Below are 17,485 nucleotides of genomic sequence, written 5' to 3'. Positions count from 1 at the left end.
CTAAATAACCGTTCACTTTAAATGGCTACTTCACGGAGAAATGACAACACAATTGGGAAGAAGAGGCAACTGGGAGGGGAAACCAAGGGTCCAGAACCATTTGGGCTTTCTCCATAAACCCCCTTCCTGAAACTTCCCCAAAAGGAAGTCCCAGAAAGCCGGTCAGGAAGTGCCCTCTTCTACCGGCCTGCTGGGGAACCCAGCACAGCACAGGACGGTGGGTGTAAAAGAGTGTATTGCTGAGTACCTTCCGGGCTACGAAGAGGCCTGGCTAGCAGGGGCATCTCCGACTTGCACAGCCCTAAGGCTGCAAACACCTTGGGCAGGGTTGACTAGGACCAAAGGTGTCATCTGTGCTCTGCTGAGGAAGGCAAGGCTCTGAACTCCAAACGGGGAAAAGAAGCTGAGCCTTCCCCCAAGAGCCTAGGCTGTTCTTGGGGAGGTCCTGCTCCACTTAAATAGAGGCAGAAGGACTCCAGGAGCCCAGACCTGCTGTGCATCCCCGGGATGTCATGACTTGGTTCTGTGACGAATATCTGACAGAAAGAAGGTAGGAAGGGTTAGTTTGGCTCCTGCTTTAGGAGGGTGCAGTCTATCATGGCGGTTAAGGCCTGACTGAGGGTTGGAAGTCACTGGAAGCAAGAGCTTGCAGTAGTTTCTCACATCTTGGGAATCAGGAAACAGAAAGCCAGATCCAGAACTCATATCCTTCGAGGCCTGCTTCTAGGATCCTTACCCCTAAGGTCACACTGTGTTAAGACAGCCCTACCAAATGGGGAAGTAGTCCAACATGGGAGCTTGTGGGGTACGATTCACCGTCAAGCAGTGATGACGGTTCTGAAGTAATACACCCAGTGGGATGTCAGCGTGGACTCCCGAATCTCTACTTCCCCACCAGGGACAAGGGTGCCACCCTGAGGCAAGCAGCAGAACAGAGCTGAAGACGTGAGCTTGGAGACAGACCATCTGCTCAGTCTACTGGCCAGAGTTGATCACATGTCCCATTCCCAAACAGCAAGGAAGCTTGGGAAATGGAGTTCGAGATAGTGAATCTAGTAGGACCTGCTTAATGTGCTATTATTGTAGTTCTTCCCTTAAACCTTGGCAGTGCGTGGCTTCTCAAGTTTAAGAAGGCGAGAACCACCTGTTGGGACGAAGTCTATGATCCCAGCACTTGGTAAGTGCAAGCAGGAGGATCAGGAGCTAGCGGCCATCCTTGTATACTTGTTAGTTAAGGATAGCCTGGACTGTGTGATACCCCGACTCAGAAGAACAAAAAGCCGAAGAGGGAAAGGAGAAAGGTGAGGAACTGCTTAGCTGTTGTGATAAGAGGGATGGCCTAGGTCAACTGTCCTAGCCCAATTAAACAAAACACCACAGGGATCTGTCTACCAGATTTCTCCAAAGTTGCCACTTTGATAGAGTACAGAAAGCATGACTGAACATTAGCTGACCCAGCACTATGGAGCTGATGTCTAGAATGAGAACCGTGATTCTCAACCTTCCTAATGCAGTGGCCCTTTAAAACAGTTCCTATGTTGTGATGACCCAAACCATAACATTTTTGTTACTATTTCATAATGAATTTTGCTACTGTTATGAATCTTAATGTAGATATCTGTGCTTTCCCATGATCCTGTGAAAGGGTAGTTTGACCCTCCAAAGAGGTCACAGCCCACATGTTGAAAACCGTTGGATTCCCAAGTACCCTTCCTGGTGCTTCTCCTTTCCGCCTCTAGAGGGAAGGCTAGCCCAGGCGCACGCCTTTGAGCTTTTTTTGTATTGCTGAGGCGCCTGGTGTGCACAAAACGACATCAGCATCTATATTTATCTCTGGTTGTAGGAATAAGTACTCTAAATAATAAAGAAAGTTTTCTTTGGGTTTTTGGTTTTTGATTTCTTTGAGGGGGGATATTTTGTTTGTCTGTTTGGGTTCTTTTTTCTTGTCTGCTTGTTTTAGGTGTTTCTTCTTAAGTTTATTTATGGGGGTGGGGCAGTCATCCCATGGCATGTATGTGGAGGTCAGAGGACAACTTGCAGGAGTGTGTTCACACACTCCACCATGTGAGGATCATGAATCCAACTCAGGTCATTCGGGTTGGTGGCTAGTGTCTTAACTTCGCTGTGCTGTCTCCTCCAAGACCCTTTTTTGCTTGCCTTTTAAGACAGGGTTTTACATAGCCTAGGCTAGCCTCAAACTCACGATGTAGCCAAGGCTGGCCTTAAATTCATAATGGCCTCAAGTCAATCTCCTGAGTGCCGTGGTAACAGGTGAGTCACCAGCACAGCAAACTCTTGATGCATAAGCACTGTGGGGTTGTGGAAGGGACTGAACACTCTTTAGCTGCCTGTTGGCTTAGGTCACATAATAGGACCTTCCGAAAACCTCTGGTTTCTTGGGCATTATCTGCAGCTATGGGCGAGTAGAAGCGGTCACCACACGCAGATAAAACTGCGCTAAGGGGCCAGTGTGTCATACACCCATTGGATCCGAATCATGTCACCTCACAGCTTGCAGGTTCTGAGCCCACGACCGTTCGGCACAGGACATTTCTGGACGCTCAGGCAAGTCCCGCACTTCAGTCTCGTGCGGCGAGTTCTATAACCACCAGGGGGCGCGCTTGCGCTTCGGACGCTCTGCGGCGCCAACGAAAGCAGCTTCCCAGCAAAAATCTTCCGACCTCATCTTCTTTCTGCGCCTAGCCATGAGTATAAGGATCGTGGAGGAGTCGGGCTTTTACTCTTAGACTAGGGAGGGACTTACCGGGTTTCACTCAGAACACACCCTGAGATTCCTGTGTCGCCACCGTGGGACACTCAGCCAACAAACACGCTGGGGTCCCCTCAGCTCGGGGCATGTCAGCATCCCCATGAAAATGTCCAGACAGGCCCATGTGGGCCCCAACAGACTGTGCTGCCCACCTCCTCACCTGGCCTCTAGCGTGACACCGGACCACAGGAGGTACACAAACCCCTTGGCCACTCTAGGCCTCCACCTTCCTGAAGCGGGTAAATGAGGGGTCGAGGCTTATTAATGTCTGCTAGGACTGCCAGAACAAAATCTCATGAAGGGAGTAGGTCAGGTGGCAGACACAGACATCCTCCTGCCTCTGCATCTGCATCCCTAGTATTGGAATTAAAGGTATGTGTCACCACACCAGAATCTCTCTCTCTCTCTCTTCTCTTTTTTTTTTTTTTTTTTTGGATAGACTCTATATAGATTAGGACAGGTTAACTTCAAACTTATCTTCTGCCTCCTGAGTGCTAGCATTGAAGGCATTTTTATATTTAAGTGTGTGAGTGTATTTGTGTGTGTGTACACATGGTGTGGAGACCTGAGGCTGGTGTCGGGAACCTCCGACAGTCTTCCACTTAATTTTTGAGGCAGTGTCTCTCTTAAACCCAGAGCTCACCTATATGCAAGGCCTCCCTAACCAGCTGGCTCTAGAGATCCTCTATCTCCATCTTCAGAGGCTGGAGTTAAAGGCGGTGCCACACTTACCCCAGTTACAGAGGTACTGAGATCCGGTCTTCATGACTCGGACGAGTGCTTTAACCCCTAAAAATGATATCAGCCATCTCTCCAGCCCTCTCCTTTTTCTTCAGGTCACATGAATTCTATTTCCGGTTTCCTCCTGCTCCTTTAAGATCTCTTCCTCTCCTCTCATGACCTGCTGTCTAGGCATGCCTCCCGTCTACGACACATCAACATATACACACATCAACGTATACACACATATAAATACATTAACATTTTTTATTTAAAAAGTGTAATTATGTGTATGCATGCTTTGCCTGCATGTTTTTACGTGCACAACATGCATGCAATGCCTGAGGAGGCCAAAAGAGGTTATAAGATCCCCTAGAATTGGAGTTACAATTATGAGTCAGGATGTGGGTGCTGGGAATCGAACCTGGGTCTTCTTCAAGAGCAACCAGTGATCCTAATTGCTCAGCAGTCTCTCTACCCTCCACATACCCAGATTTAAATCCGGATTTTTGTATATGAGAGCACACAATGTTTGCCTTTCTGAGTCTGGTTTTGTTTTTAAAGTTTATTTATTTATTTTATGTATGTACACATATATGGAAGTCAGAAGACAACTTTCAGGAATCGGTTCTATTTACCCTGAGGGATCCAAGGATCTTCAGTGGTCTGGCTTAACTCAATGAGTCCTCTTGCTGGCCAGAGTCTGTCTTAATTCATTTAACATGATGATTTCCAGTTTACTCCTTTCTCTGCAACATCCCCCTCCCCAATTCCTTTAAAAGGTTTTTTTTGGGGGGGGGGTTATCGAGAGAGTTCTTCCACCTCTCTTATCCCCAGAGGCTACTAGCTACTTCCTGTTTCTGTCATTCTCTCTATCTCTCTTTTTAAAGATTTATTTCTTTATTATATATACGTACACTGTAGCTGTCTTCAGACACCAGAAGAGGGCATCAGATCCCATTACAGATGGTTGTGAGTCACCATGTGGTTGCTGGGACTTGAACTCAGGACCTCTGGAAGAGCAGTCAGTGCTCTTAACCACTGAGCCATCTCTCCTGCCCTTCCTGTTTCTTTTGTCTGTCCTCTCTTTCTTTCTCTCTCTCTCTCTTTCATTTTTTGATTTTTTTGTTTTTGTTTTTGGTTTGTTTGTTTGTTTTACAAGATGCTCTGACGGAACCCGGAACCCAGAGCCTTTTGCTTGCTCAGCCCATCATCCACCTCTGAGCCCTATCCCTGGCTGCTCTGTATCTTATGCCTTCTTTTGGCAACGGTCTTTGCAGTGGGTGGCATATATGACACACGTGTTTGTGCCCATTCTTTCATGCACACCTGATCTGATCATCCTGCTTGTGACACACTCTGGGACTGTAACCACAGGGTTGGGCAGCCATTATGAGGGGCTATCCTTGAACCTCTGTGATTCCCCAGCCCTTCACACTTCCTGGATCAACTACAAATCTCACGGTTCCACTCCACATGGTGTCATATAAGAAACCCATGGTGGGCAGCAGAAACAGGGCAGCCAGCATGAAGAGGGCAAGCCTGGGGCAGGAGCTGTAACTCACAGCTCAGTGATGAGCACATATAGGCTTGTGACACTCTGAGTCCCATCTCCAGCCCAAACAATAGCATCAAAACCCTACACCTCGTCAGACGTGGTGGCACATGTCGATAATCCCAGCAGTCAGGATGCAGAGACAAGAGGATCTCTGTGAGTTCAAGGCCAGCCTGGTCTACACAAGTGAGTTCCAGGGCAGCCAGAGCTGCACAGTGAGACCCTGTCTCCAGACAAAAACAACCCACATCTCTGTGTGTGGGTTTCTTCAGTTATTCGTAGACAGACTTGTACATGTGGAGACTGAATCTTCACCCCTCATGCCTTCGACTGAGACGAGAATACTCTTGGCTCTTGCTCACAGCCTGAAATACTTAACCTGTGTATTGCTGACAGATAGAGATTTTGCTTTGTTTAGGTGGACACTGTAGTTCATTGACAAAGCTCTTGCCTACTGTGTGTGAGGTCCTGATGCAGGGGATGAATCTACAACACCACAGAATTATCGGATTTGTTTTTATTAAGTGTGTGTGTGTGTGTGTGTGTGTGTGTGTGTGTGTGTGTGTACCTGCACGTGGGTGCATGTGAATGTGTGCAGGTGTTCAAGGGGCCAGAGGTCTCAGATCCCCTAGAACTGGAGTTCCAGCTATTAAGAGCGGCCATGTGGGTAGTGGGAATGGAACCTGGGTCCTCTGCAAGAACAGCCAGTGCCCTTAACCGATGAGCCACCTCTGCAGCCCTAGATGTTGTTTTTTTTCTTTTTAGACATAAAACACTATCTTCTCACCAAACTAACAACATCATACAGTATCCAGCATGCGTCCATAGAACCCATTCTCTACAGAGCACATTTCCTGAAGCCAGCAGACACACTTCTAGCTCTCCCTCCAGTGCTTCAGGTGAAGCAGAAGGTCAGAGAGTTGAAGAGCAGCTTGAGGCAGACCCTGTCAGAAAAACAAAACAAAACAAAACAAAACAAAACAAAACCAACCATTGCCCAAGGCCCTGGGTCCCATCACTAACATCAACTTCAAAAGTTTAACTCCAGGAACCGAAGACATGATTCAGTGGTTAAGAGCACTTGCTGCTCTTGCAGAAGACCCAAGTTCATTTCCCAGTGCCCACAGGATAGCTTTCAACCATCGAAAACTCTAGAGGGATCTGATGCCTCTTCTGGCTTCCATGGGCAAGGTGTGCATGTGGTTTGCTGCAGGCAAAACACCCATATGCATAAAATAAAAGTAAATGAATGGTTTTTTGGGGGAAAAAAGTCTAAATCCGGACATGATGTCTTAAATAATCCCGGCTTGGGAGGACGAGACAGTACGAAATCACAAGCCAAGGAGTTTGAGCATTCGAAGCAGGAATCCTTGACCAGCGATGATGAAATCCCTTAAAGCAAATGAGATGAGGAAAACCTCCGTGAAGAAACATAAAACAACACCAAGCGGCTGGGGAGTGGCGGCGCACATCTTTAACCCCAGCACTTGGGAGGCAGAGGCAGGCAGATCTCTGTGATTTTGACACCACCTTGGTCTACAGAGCAAGTTCCAGGACAGACTACACATAGAAATCCTGTCTCAAAAAACAAAACACAAAACAAAATAGCACTAAGACACAGCATAGAATGCGATTCCTTACTCACTGGCAGAGCCCCGCCCCCAGCCATGTTCAACAAGGCCTTCTTCACTGTGGGGGAGGGGAGTCCAGGGGTGAGGAAAAAGTATACCCTCATTTTTTCCTACTGTCCGTTTACAGTGCAGATCCCTTCCTCAGTCTCTCAACTCTACCAGGTAACCGCAGCAGGGGCACCCTCCTCCACACCTGCCCCGGGGCAGCAGCAACAGCCACTGCTGGTGCGGCCTCCAACTCAGTATTCCTCCTAGGCTTTGGTCCCACTGACTACAAGTTCCGGTGCCCACCTAAAACCCCTCTTCCTGGGTTTCCACTAATTTGATATATTTACCAGCCGCCTGGGTTTTTGGTTTTGTTTTGTTTGAGACAGGGTCTTATTACATATTTCTGGCTGTTCTAGAACTCACCATGTAGACTCAGAGATCTGCCGGAACCTGCCTCCCAAGGGCTGAGATTCCACCCGGGCTCAGACTGTAAAGGACACAGAAGGGCGGATGCGAGGAGTCAGGATGTAGAGAAGGCTCTGTGTTTATGAGACCTCTCGAGTGCCACCTGAACTGTAAGTTCAGAGGTTTCCAGAAGCTTTTCTGAGCCAGTGGGCTAATGGAGACTTTAAGGAATAAGCTTGATGGCTCAGATCACCAGCTTTGGCGTTTTAGACTAGGCCAATATCAATTCTTCGAGCCTCCCTGAAGTCTGGGTGGGTGGTGCTCACCCAGAGTGAGGGATTTCAACTCAGCAAGACCATTAGCATACCAAAAGACATCTTCTCTGGGACTCCCAGGATATCAGAAGCTGTCGGGCAGGAAATGGGGACCAGGACAAAATACATACCTCAGCTGTGTCACAGGTGAGGCTCATTTCCATCTCTGTTTCCAATTCTCCGGGCCACTCAGCCCTTCCCCACCCCCAACCCCTTTTTTTCCTTCCTGGTCCTTGGACGCTTTTTCCAGAGTCAGTTCCTAATCCAAAAGAGGTAAAAGGCTAAACCGCCTGAGCTCTTTTGTTTCCCATGGGGAAAACACTCACCTCTCCTCCTCTCACTGTAACTAAGAGCCAAGGATGGCAAAGACCCTCAGTTGGCCCCTCAGAGCCACCTTGCTCCTGCCCCTCCCCCAGCAATCAGAAGACTCAGCCAGCCATTGTTCTTGAAGCCACCAGCTGAGACACAAGACCACATCAACAGGTCCCCTTTACTCTGCACTGCTTCCTTGTTCATCTGACCATGTCAGTGTCAGTCACACTTGCTTTCCCAGCCTGCCTTGCTGCTGGAGGGCAGTAGATAGATAGATAGCCCCGTGGTAAAGTCCTGCTTCCTGGATGGCAAAGGAATTTGTCAAAAACTTTAAGCAAGCTTTGACTTTCTCAATGAGGCAGGCTGAACAGGCATCAGGACACATGTGTTCCCTCTGCACTTGAGTCTGGACATAGAGACTGTCTTTAAGGGATATCCCGACCTGGTGGTGCATACCTCTAATCCCAGCACTAAGGAGTTAAAGGCAGATGGATCTCTGAGTTTGAACCCTGTGCCGTCTACTTAGGGTTCCAGGACAGCCAGAGCTGTATAACAGAGAAACCTTGTCCGAGGCAGACCCAAAGCCGAGGGGTGTGTATCTTCAAAAAGCCCTTCCACACCCTCACTCCCATCAGCTAGCACATCCCAAAAGACAAAAGCTGATGGTGGGTGGGGCTTCCTGGCTTAAGCTATTGTATCCTCCTGGCCTCATCTGGAGGTTGGGTATGAGAGGTCCTAGCAGCCAGAAAGGGAGCTACCCATTGTCAACAAGGGCACCAGGCTCCCTGTCAGCCCCTGACAGCCATGTGCCCCACCTCCTGTGCCTCCTCTCTGCACCCTACTAGGAACAGAACAAGTAACTTTTGATACAAACCAACTCCTTTTTAATGTAGAAAACAAGTCATGTACATAAATATGATCTGGGGCATAAATAAAGTAAGAAAATAGAAGACGCACACACAATAAATTACTTACAAATATCACGCTGCCAAGTAAGTGCGGGGGTGGGGGGTGGGAGGTGGGTGAGGGGGAAAGGACTTCACAGCTCCCCTGCAGAATTTGGGGCTTCCTATTCCTGTCGCTTGTTTATGAGGGGTACAGGTTAACACAGGCAGCAGAGACACATGGAATCACAATGTTTGGTGACCAGGGCTAAGAGCCAGGAGCTGGGGACACAAGTGGATGGCCCATAAGCTACCTGCTCTGGGGTTGGAGGGCCCAGGTGAACTCTGGGAAGGGTCTGAGGAGCAGATCCAGGCCCTGGAAATCTGGAGTCCCAGGACCAAGATACGCTCTTAGGGCACAAGTGACAACTTGGCTATGCATTCAGCCGAGGAGTCCACTCACTCTTGAGCCTGGCTAAGGGTCATTTCCATCTGACTTACAAGTGGGGGAAGGGGAAGCTACATATGTGGTCAGCTGGAATTCTTAATCCTAAAACCATCCTACAAGGCTCCCAAGGTTTTCTAGGCTACCCTTTGTGGCCCCCATTAGCCAGGAGACACTTGGGGGGCAAGTTAAGATCCCACAAGGTCCATATAGTGAACATTTACTTCAGAGCCCACTTTCTCTACATGAATTTTGTCATTAGACTTCATATCCTCTGACTGCCATCTTAAAACCATCCAAGTCACCGATTTGGCTCAAAAGTAAGAATGTTTCACAGGAGTGAGTTCCCCATTAGTGGAGATAATCAAACAGAACTGGAGTAACCTAGGCACATGTCGGCAACCTCCAAAGTCAGTGGGGCTCGGATGGCAGCCAGGCAGGTTGTCAACTTAGGCTCATGATCAAGTCTAGCCACTAACACGACAGGGTCCGTGTAAGACTATGTACAGCTCCCCTAAGGGTACGCACACAGGATCTTGGGGATTTTCTCCATCCTGTCAGAACCCCATCATTTCTGGAAGCTGGGACTCTTCACTAGGTGGTCCACATCCTCCACCATTCTGAACGGATCCATGCTGTCGCTCTCCAGGGGCAGAGAGAACATTTTAGACCTCAGCTGGTCCGTGGATTCAAAGAAAGACCGGTGAAATATGGGGATAAAGTTTGAAGGTTTCTGGCCCTGGAGCTGCTCTCTGGGCTTGGCCTTGATGAAGATGATGTGGAGGTGGTGCTTCATGGACCTGTACTGGTTGTAGCCCAAACAGTCCATTTCCTCCCTGAAGGTACAGTCTTCCTCCGAGTAGCGAATCTTTGGAGAAAGAGACAACAGGCCGTGCTTGTGAGCAAGCACCACAGTACCCCATCCCAGTGGCAGCCAGCCGTGTGCTTTCCTATCTTTAAGCACACAGACATCCAGGCACAGTAGTGCTCAACTATCATCCCATGACTCGAGAGGTGGAGGCAGGAAATCTGGAATTGAAGACCAGCCTGGGCTACATGAGATTGTTAGCTCATCCCAGAAGTATCCATCAACTTCCTCTTGAGACAGATTCTTAGGTAGACCAGGCTAGCCTAGAACTCAAAGATCCACCTGCCTCTGTCACCTGAGTGCAGGGATTAAAGGCATCTATAACCACTTTAGGTCTGGATTTCCATTTTGAAACAGGTACCTCCTGGACCATGCTGACTTTGAACTCCTGATCCTCCTGCCTCCACCTCCCAAGTGCTGGGATGACAGACAAGTGAGCTCCACTGAGCTGGGTTTACGTAGTGCTCAACTGAACTCTGGGCTTTGAGCGTGCTAGGCAAACCACTCCACCAGCTGAACTCAGTTCCCCAGCCCCATCGTGTTTAAGACAGGGTATCACTCTGTGGGCTTTACCTCTCAGTGATCCTCCTGCCTCAGCTACCAGAAGGTTGGTATGTGCCAACGCGCCTGGTTTGTACCAATTATCCACCCCAACTGAGCCATATCCATGCAGAAGCTGGCAGTGTGCAAGTCTTCTGGCCTTTAACAAGTGACTTTAAGTTCTGATCACTATTTATCTGCTTTCCAAAACTCTGATCCCAGTTAGATTGCATTTTCTGGGTAGTAGCTGCAGCCTGGCCTGGGGCCAGGGATAGAGTGATCCTTCCTTGCTAGACCTGCAGCACAGGGAGCTTTTCTAATGCTGAGGTGGTTGAGTCTCCTACCATTGTGAGAGGAGAAGCCCCCTCACAGGCAGCCAGCCAGGATCTGCCTGATAATCCGCAGCTCCTCCCCCCATGCCCGGGACCAAGCCCACACCCTGTGGGTGGCCGGAAATGAGTGCTGTAGGAAGCTGTCCCTGATCCTCATCCCCAGTACCAGAATATTCCTAGTCCCTAGGCTTGAGGTATCAGTTGCAGTCTCCTAGACTGGTGCCACAGCCCCTTGGGGAGCCTACATGGCTCAATAAAACACAGGCTGTGTCTGCCTATGCATGCCGAGGTCACTGACCTGCAGGTGGAGACTGTTGGCAGATAAGGCTCTGATAACAGGCTAATTCCAAGAACCCATTGCTCCTGCCCTGGCTGATGGCACTAGGACAGAGCCACCACACGACAGGGGCCATGTTCCATGAAAACTGTGTAGATAAACATGGGATGTATTTCTCTTGGAGAATTCATATGGACAACTGGCCACTACCCTTTTTTTAATATAGGAACAATGGATTGTGGGGTTTCTATTTTTTAAAAAGGAGAGTTGGTGATGAACTATGCCCACCGGATCCAGGACAACACTGGAATTGGGGGTCAAAGCTCCCGTGGGCCTTCCTATACTATTTACATTAGTGCAGAATGGGGGTCGGACCCCCTGCTCAGCACCCTTGTCATAAATAACGGGAAGACACTGGCAGGAGATTTGCTTGGGTCTGGGTCAGCTTTCAGCCAGGCAGAGGACCTCCTCCTTTCTCTGCAGAATCCTTTCTCTCTTTCCTCTCTTTGTGGTCTTTTCATGTAGCTAAATCAACCTCAGTGCTGCAAACAATTTTGAGACTCTTAAACAGAAGGACGAAAAGGTTGAGTCCTGTAGCTATCCTCATAGGGGGTCCCAGCTTCTCCCAGGAGCCCAGAGCTAGATGGGAGGCCTCGGCCAAGGGACCTCACACAGCCTCTGCTAGTACCCCCAGAGGTAGGGCTGAAGGCTTCTTTTAACACCCAGCCTCTGTCCCTACAAAGCACTAGCCCACATACTTCAAGTCTCTGGATTTCAGGGGTTACCTGATTGTGGCCAGCACGCCTCACCCCAATTACCCGAGGCCCCAAGCAGGTGAGCATCTTGGGGACTTTCTAAAGTATTTCTAAATTTTACATCACACTGTGTACCTAGGACATAAAGATCCTTCCTTTTTTTTGTTGTTGTTTGTTTGTTTTGTTTTTTGTTTTCTTTTTAACTTGAGGGAGAGGAGAAAACCGAGGACCACACACGCAAAGCCTGGAGATGAAAAACGGAAGAGGCAGGTTTTCCGGTTCAATATCAAAGGGACCGAAAGCTGAATGGGACTTAGCAGCCAGCCCAGCCTTTGGAGGATTAGACAGCTCCACTGACCTCCCCATTTCCCCGCTGCCGCCTGGGGCCATCACTTTGCGCAGGGCGGGCAAGAGTAACATTAGCCTCACTATCATTGGTACCTTGCCTCAAGTTCCTTTAGGGCCTGAACAGGAGGTGAAAAAAAAAAAAAACAAATATGGACCCAGCGCGGCCCGGAGCATCCCGCCGCGTGGAGGAACACTCACCAGCCCGTATATCTTGCCGTCGGCGCTCATGCAGAGGTACCGCACGCTGCTGACGTCCTTGATGGCAATTGTCTTCAGAGCAACCGCGCGGAACTCCAACAGATCTGCAAGAGAAGGAAAAAGTTGCCTGGGCCCAGCAACACGTGGGTACAGCGGCGTCACACTGCCTCGTCCTTCCCCAGCTTAGTCTAGAAGTCAGGGGTGGGAGGATGTTAAAGCCACGGTGACATATCCACGTGCTCCTAGATCCTAAGGGACTCGAGGGGACACGCTGGTGGATACTCACTTCGTTCGTTCTGGTCCTCCTCGCAGTCCACAGAGCCGTCACTCCGGATACGCAGGAAGCAGTTGGAGACGTAGGGACCAGCAGAGTACAGGTACTGCAGGCGGGTAATCTTGCCCCAGCCATAGAGAAAGAGTGGACCTTCATCCGACACAGACTGGGATTGCTGGACCAGGGGACGCCCAGACACGGCCAGCCACAGAGTGGCCAGGACCAGAGCTCGGGCCACAATACGCCCACTCCACTTTCTCGCCATGGCACCTCGGGGTCGTGAAGGCAGCTACAAAGGTGGCGCGGAGACTGCGACGCGGCAGGGACTCGCAAGGCAGGCACAGCCCACAAAGCAATCGGGCGCTTGCAGCGCGGGGCGCTGCTGCTTCGACGGCGTTGCGGCTCCGGGCACGCGGCCTTATATACGTTTCGTCCCTCTGGCCCGGGTGTAGGTGACCGCAGTAGCAAGGCAGTCCTCCTAATTGCATCAAGTCTCCGCCCCCCGCACACACCCATTCAGCCCCATCCCAGTGACCCCGCCCAGGCAGGCCAGATCTAGCAGTGGAGGAGCCCCCTTTGTGACCAAGGCCGGGGGTGGGGTGGGGGGAGTGTTAAATGCACAGTGTCTTGATGGTTATTGAATAGGCTATTTTAATGTTACGATTAATTACTGAGGTCTTAAGGCCCTGGGCTTTCAGAGGGCTGCGCTTGGGACGGTCATTAGAGACTTAGAAGGCACGCAGAGCTCTGCCTCCGTACCCCCCACCCCCGTTTTGAGTCTTGGGTCTCTTCTTTGGCACGCTCTCGCAGATCGGATCCTCCCACATTCTCCAGCCCCAGACCTAGGCTCCCTATTCATGGATATTTGCCCTACACAGTGAAGACATAGTGGGAGTGTGTCGCGCTCACTAGGTGGCGCTTCAGCCCCAGTTTCGGCCTCCACTGTGCTGCCAGCTGCTCTCTGTGCGTCCTCTGCTTGCCTCGCGCGTGGACTCCACAAGGCGAGAGTCACTGGGGCTGTGACTTTGAGAAGGATGAGCTGACCAGCGCGCAGAGGCAGGGCAGGGGAGGTCGCGGCGTCCCCTCTTGGGTCGGTGATCAGGCCCTTGAGTCTGCGCGCGGGGGACAGCTGCGTACCGGTGAGGAGGGGGCCAGCTAGGAGCAACGGTGGACGCTGCTGGCGGTGGGTCAGGTGGGAGGAGAATGGGGGCCTCTCCTTGAGCCGCTCTTGCAAAGAAAGGAGGCAGCCTGCAGAGAATTCCCCGGCCTGGAAGAAAGGGTCCTCGCAGGGGGCTTTGGTTCAGCGCGTAGCCTTTCTCATTATGCCTCCAATCCCCCAACTCCTGGGTGTGCCCCCCCCCCCAAGCTGGTTTGGGGAAAGAGGTACTGGCCTAGCTCCGTGGTGATGGGAGGTCTGTCTGCAGGGGCCGGACAACAGAAAAATGGCAGGTCTGATGAATCTCAATGAGGAACACGCCACTTTCAGACGCCATCAGTGACTGGCATAAATGACGGAGCTCTGGGAGAATGTCACCAGGAAAGCCTTTACAAAAAGACATCACCGAAGGCTCTCAGGACCGGGGACTCCCATGCTGTGAGGCTTGTTTTAGAGAGCGATGTCTCCTGTAAAATCTAATTACTTCTCCCTTGTGATTCTCAATTGACAGCACGGACTATTAATCTTAATTGCCTTCTCCTGCCGCTTTTGTCTTAATGTCCATGATAAATGTGGGGTACCCGGGAGGTTGGCAGAGGTTTCACTGAGGAGTCCCCCCAAATTGGGCTGGAGGGTGACGTGCGGATGGCAGCACCCCAACCCTACTCTTCTCCCTTCTCAGGGACTCCCAGAAGAGTTGGAGATGTTGATAATGGAGCGCTCAGAGAAATGTCTGTAGAGTCCTGAGGGCCCCCATAAGAACATTCTTTTCCAGGGTGGATTTTAGGTCTACCTCTGAACGAGGTAGAAAATGGGATTCTGGAAAGTGACATCGTGAGAGGTGAAGATGGAGCCTTGTGTGTGACGAAGACAGGATGGTCTGTCTCAGGGCTCCGGGGTGACAGCAGATCCACAGCCAGCCACTCCCTGGACACATTATGAACCCTGCGCCAGTTACATCAGCCTGGGCTTGCCTTGTGCCGTTTGGAAGAATGGACATAGGAGTCCTAAGATCTCTGTCCATGTATAGAACAAGAGCCTGGGTTGTTCACACAGAGAGCAAGAGTCTGTTATAAGTGGCCTTTCATAGCTACAGCGACGGGGAAGTGAATCCTGAAGGAGCGTGAGGGGGCGCGCCGTGGAGATTCTGATCACCCCACTCCCAGGTTTTCGGAGTATCCCAGGGAGAAAGTAGAAGAAAATAAGAAAGGGGGCATTTTTTGCCAGCGGGGGGCGCTGTTGCTATTTTATAGACTCTCCTGATGAGAGACGAGACGATGCCTGCTGCTTTCTGCACATCTGGTCCCCTAGAATGGCCAGAGCCTGGCGTGGTGCTGAGACTAGGTTTCTAAGCTGACATCTCACGAACTGAGTGGTAGAGTTGTACGGGAAGCAGCGAGCAGGACTCCTGTGACCTCTGCTGTTTTCTCAGGGCCCATACAGACCAGATGGCTAGAAGAGCTTGACTTAGGGTTTTTATTTTTTGTTTTTTTGCTGATTGAAAACAAACAAACAAACACAAAACAAAAAAACCCACAAAACTTTATTCTTTGAAAGTTCCATACAATTTTCTTTTGAAACTGCACGTGTGTCTATCTGTGGGGGAGATGCTCAGAGAGGCCAGAAGTGTGACATACCTCTGGGGCTGGGTGTGAGCTGCCCACTGTGGGTGCTGGGAGATGAATAAGGCCCTCCTGGAACGCAGTAAACTTCTCTACTGGGGCTGCAGAGGTGGCTCAGCGGTTAGGAGCACTGGCTGCTCTTCCAGAGGTCCTGAGTTCAATTCCCAGCAACCACATGGTGGTGGAAACTGATGCCCTCTTCTGGTGTGTGTAAAGACAGCTACAGTGCACTTGTATACATTAAATAAATAAATAAATAAATAAATAAATAAATAAATAAATAAGCAAATCTTTAAAAAAAATTGAGAACAAACAACTTTCTTAACTGCTGAGCCATCCCTTCAACCCCGGTTCCCTTCGACTCCCCCAGAGTCCTCAAAATCTCCCTCCAAGCTTCATGGGGAAGAGATTTTGTTTTTCGTTTATTAGGTTTTATTGTTTTTGTTTTTTATTTTGCTTGGTTGTTGTTGTGAGACAGAGTCTCTCTCTCTATCCTTGACTGTTCTGTTCTGGAAATCACTATGAGGCCCAGGCTGGCTGTGATCTCAAGGCAATCCTCCTGCCTCAGCTTATCATGTGCTGGGATGGCAGGCCTAAGCCATCAGTGTCCAACGTAAAAAAAAGAGTCAGAAGGCCAGTCCACAGTCTGACCACTAACAGGGAAGAGGTTGGCTGTAGGTCACTAGAATGTTCCATATCATGAAAGCAAGAATAACATTTGTTAACGCTCTTAGAATTGTGCTCTGAGAGGGCTGGCAAGACGACTTAGCAAACATGGGTGCTTGCCTGAAGACTGAGTTCACTCCCCAAGGAGTGAAAGGAGAGAAGTGACTCCGACAGATTGTCTTCTGACCTCTGCATATGCACTACCGCATGGGCACACACACACACAAATAACTGTGCCCTTCAAATAAGGGCAGAGGGTAGTATTTGTGTAATTTCTAAATTTTACAGAATAGGCTGTGTCTGAATCTTAAAGATACATTAATTTAGAACCTGTTATATATGTGTATTTTTTCCCATTGTGAGACACGCTACACAGAATGTGCCCAGCAAACTGTTTTCCAGGTGCAGCCTGAGGGGTCTTATGCTCACATCATTGTGGAAGTAGGTGTTACCTAGTGTCTCCAGGACTCGTCAGCTTGGAAAATGAAAACTCGTGAGAAGATATATTCTGTTTTAAATCATGCCTACAGAAATCTGTTGGGAGGGTGATATCCCCTTGGTGTCTTTAACCCAGCTTTGCCATTTAGAAAATGTAAGAAGACATTGCTACAGAGCTTGTCTGGGAATGCGGTGTCTCACCCCGACTGGAAGAGGCTGGGCCCACAGAGAATAAAGGCAAGTCCACCACAGGCATCCCCGGGGCTGCGCTGAGCTGGTGTAGAAACGTAGAAACTCACAACCAGTTAATCCCTGAGTTCACCACTAAGGACTCCCATTCCTATGGAGTTGTGTTCTTCTGATGGGCTCGATTCATGTCGGCTTCCCGCCAAGGGCAGCCTGGAGTGTGAGAGCCAAAGCCCAGTCAAGGTTGTGCAAGGCACCATCTCACAGCCATGAGATAGGACAGGAGGAGAAATGAGGGGCTACAGTCGATGGACACAAAGGGGCTTTGCCTCCTCTGCTCCTCATCCTGTGCCCCTTTAGGTTGCATTCCTCTGGGCTGTGCTGGCGGTCAGTCATGGGGACTCTTGGAGTGCAATGCTAGCCAGAGCTGGGAGATTGCCCTTCTGAGGACCAGTCTCTAGGATGCCAGGGAACTGAGGCCTGTGAGGCCCTAACATATGGCTCAGTCTCCTGCTGTTTGCCTGCAGAACCGGTGCTGGTGATGTTGCTAGGAGCCCAGAAAGTTGGGTGGAGTCACTAGGGTAGAAATGCATCCCAATGGGCAGAGCAATCTCTCCATTTTCAGTACCCGATTCCCACGCCTTCTGTTTGTTTTAAGAGATCCTTCTGGAAGTTTCCTCACAAGACACTTAGAGTTCCTCTTGAACTGGGGCCTGGTGGCTCTATGTGTGTTTATATGACATCCCTAGGGATTCAGGGCTGAAGTTTGACTCAAGTTCTAATGGTATGAGTAACTGTGAC

The 17,485-nt window shown here is 49.9% G+C and overlaps 1 protein-coding gene and 1 long non-coding RNA gene across 2 annotated transcripts; one reads left to right on the top strand and one right to left on the bottom strand.

The window, feature by feature from the left end:
- Positions 1 to 8,556: 8,556 nt before the first annotated feature.
- Positions 8,557 to 13,011, bottom strand: Fgf19 (fibroblast growth factor 19). The gene is made up of 3 exons (NM_130753.2): positions 12,629 to 13,011; positions 12,343 to 12,446; positions 8,557 to 9,892 (listed from the first exon to the last, which is right to left on the bottom strand). Exons 1-3 carry the CDS (start codon positions 12,879 to 12,881, stop codon positions 9,593 to 9,595), a joined length of 657 nt encoding a protein of 218 aa, NP_570109.1. The 5' UTR covers positions 12,882 to 13,011; the 3' UTR covers positions 8,557 to 9,592.
- Positions 13,012 to 13,550: 539 nt separating this feature from the next.
- LOC134485204 (uncharacterized) lies at positions 13,551 to 15,675 on the top strand. The gene is made up of 2 exons (XR_010063201.1): positions 13,551 to 13,755; positions 14,041 to 15,675. It is a non-coding gene; the product is annotated as an uncharacterized LOC134485204 (long non-coding RNA).
- Positions 15,676 to 17,485: the final 1,810 nt, after the last annotated feature.

This window comes from Rattus norvegicus, chromosome 1 (genome assembly GCF_036323735.1).
Source record: "Rattus norvegicus strain BN/NHsdMcwi chromosome 1, GRCr8, whole genome shotgun sequence".
NCBI lineage: Eukaryota > Metazoa > Chordata > Mammalia > Rodentia > Muridae > Rattus > Rattus norvegicus.
Note: the sequence above shows the minus strand (reverse complement) of the source record. Positions and strands in the feature narration are given on the sequence as shown.

Bases quoted from the DNA above. Each gene is read 5' to 3' on its own strand.
- Fgf19 (NM_130753.2), bottom strand. From the start codon at position 12,881: ATGGCGAGAAAGTGGAGTGGGCGTATTGTGGCCCGAGCTCTGGTCCTG. The intron at 12,447-12,628 runs GTGAGTATCCAC...CTTCTCTTGCAG, and splicing joins GGAGGACCAGAACGAACGAA to ATCTGTTGGAGTTCCGCGCG. The intron at 9,893-12,342 runs GTGAGTGTTCCT...CTTTCTCCAAAG, and splicing joins ACGGCAAGATATACGGGCTG to ATTCGCTACTCGGAGGAAGA.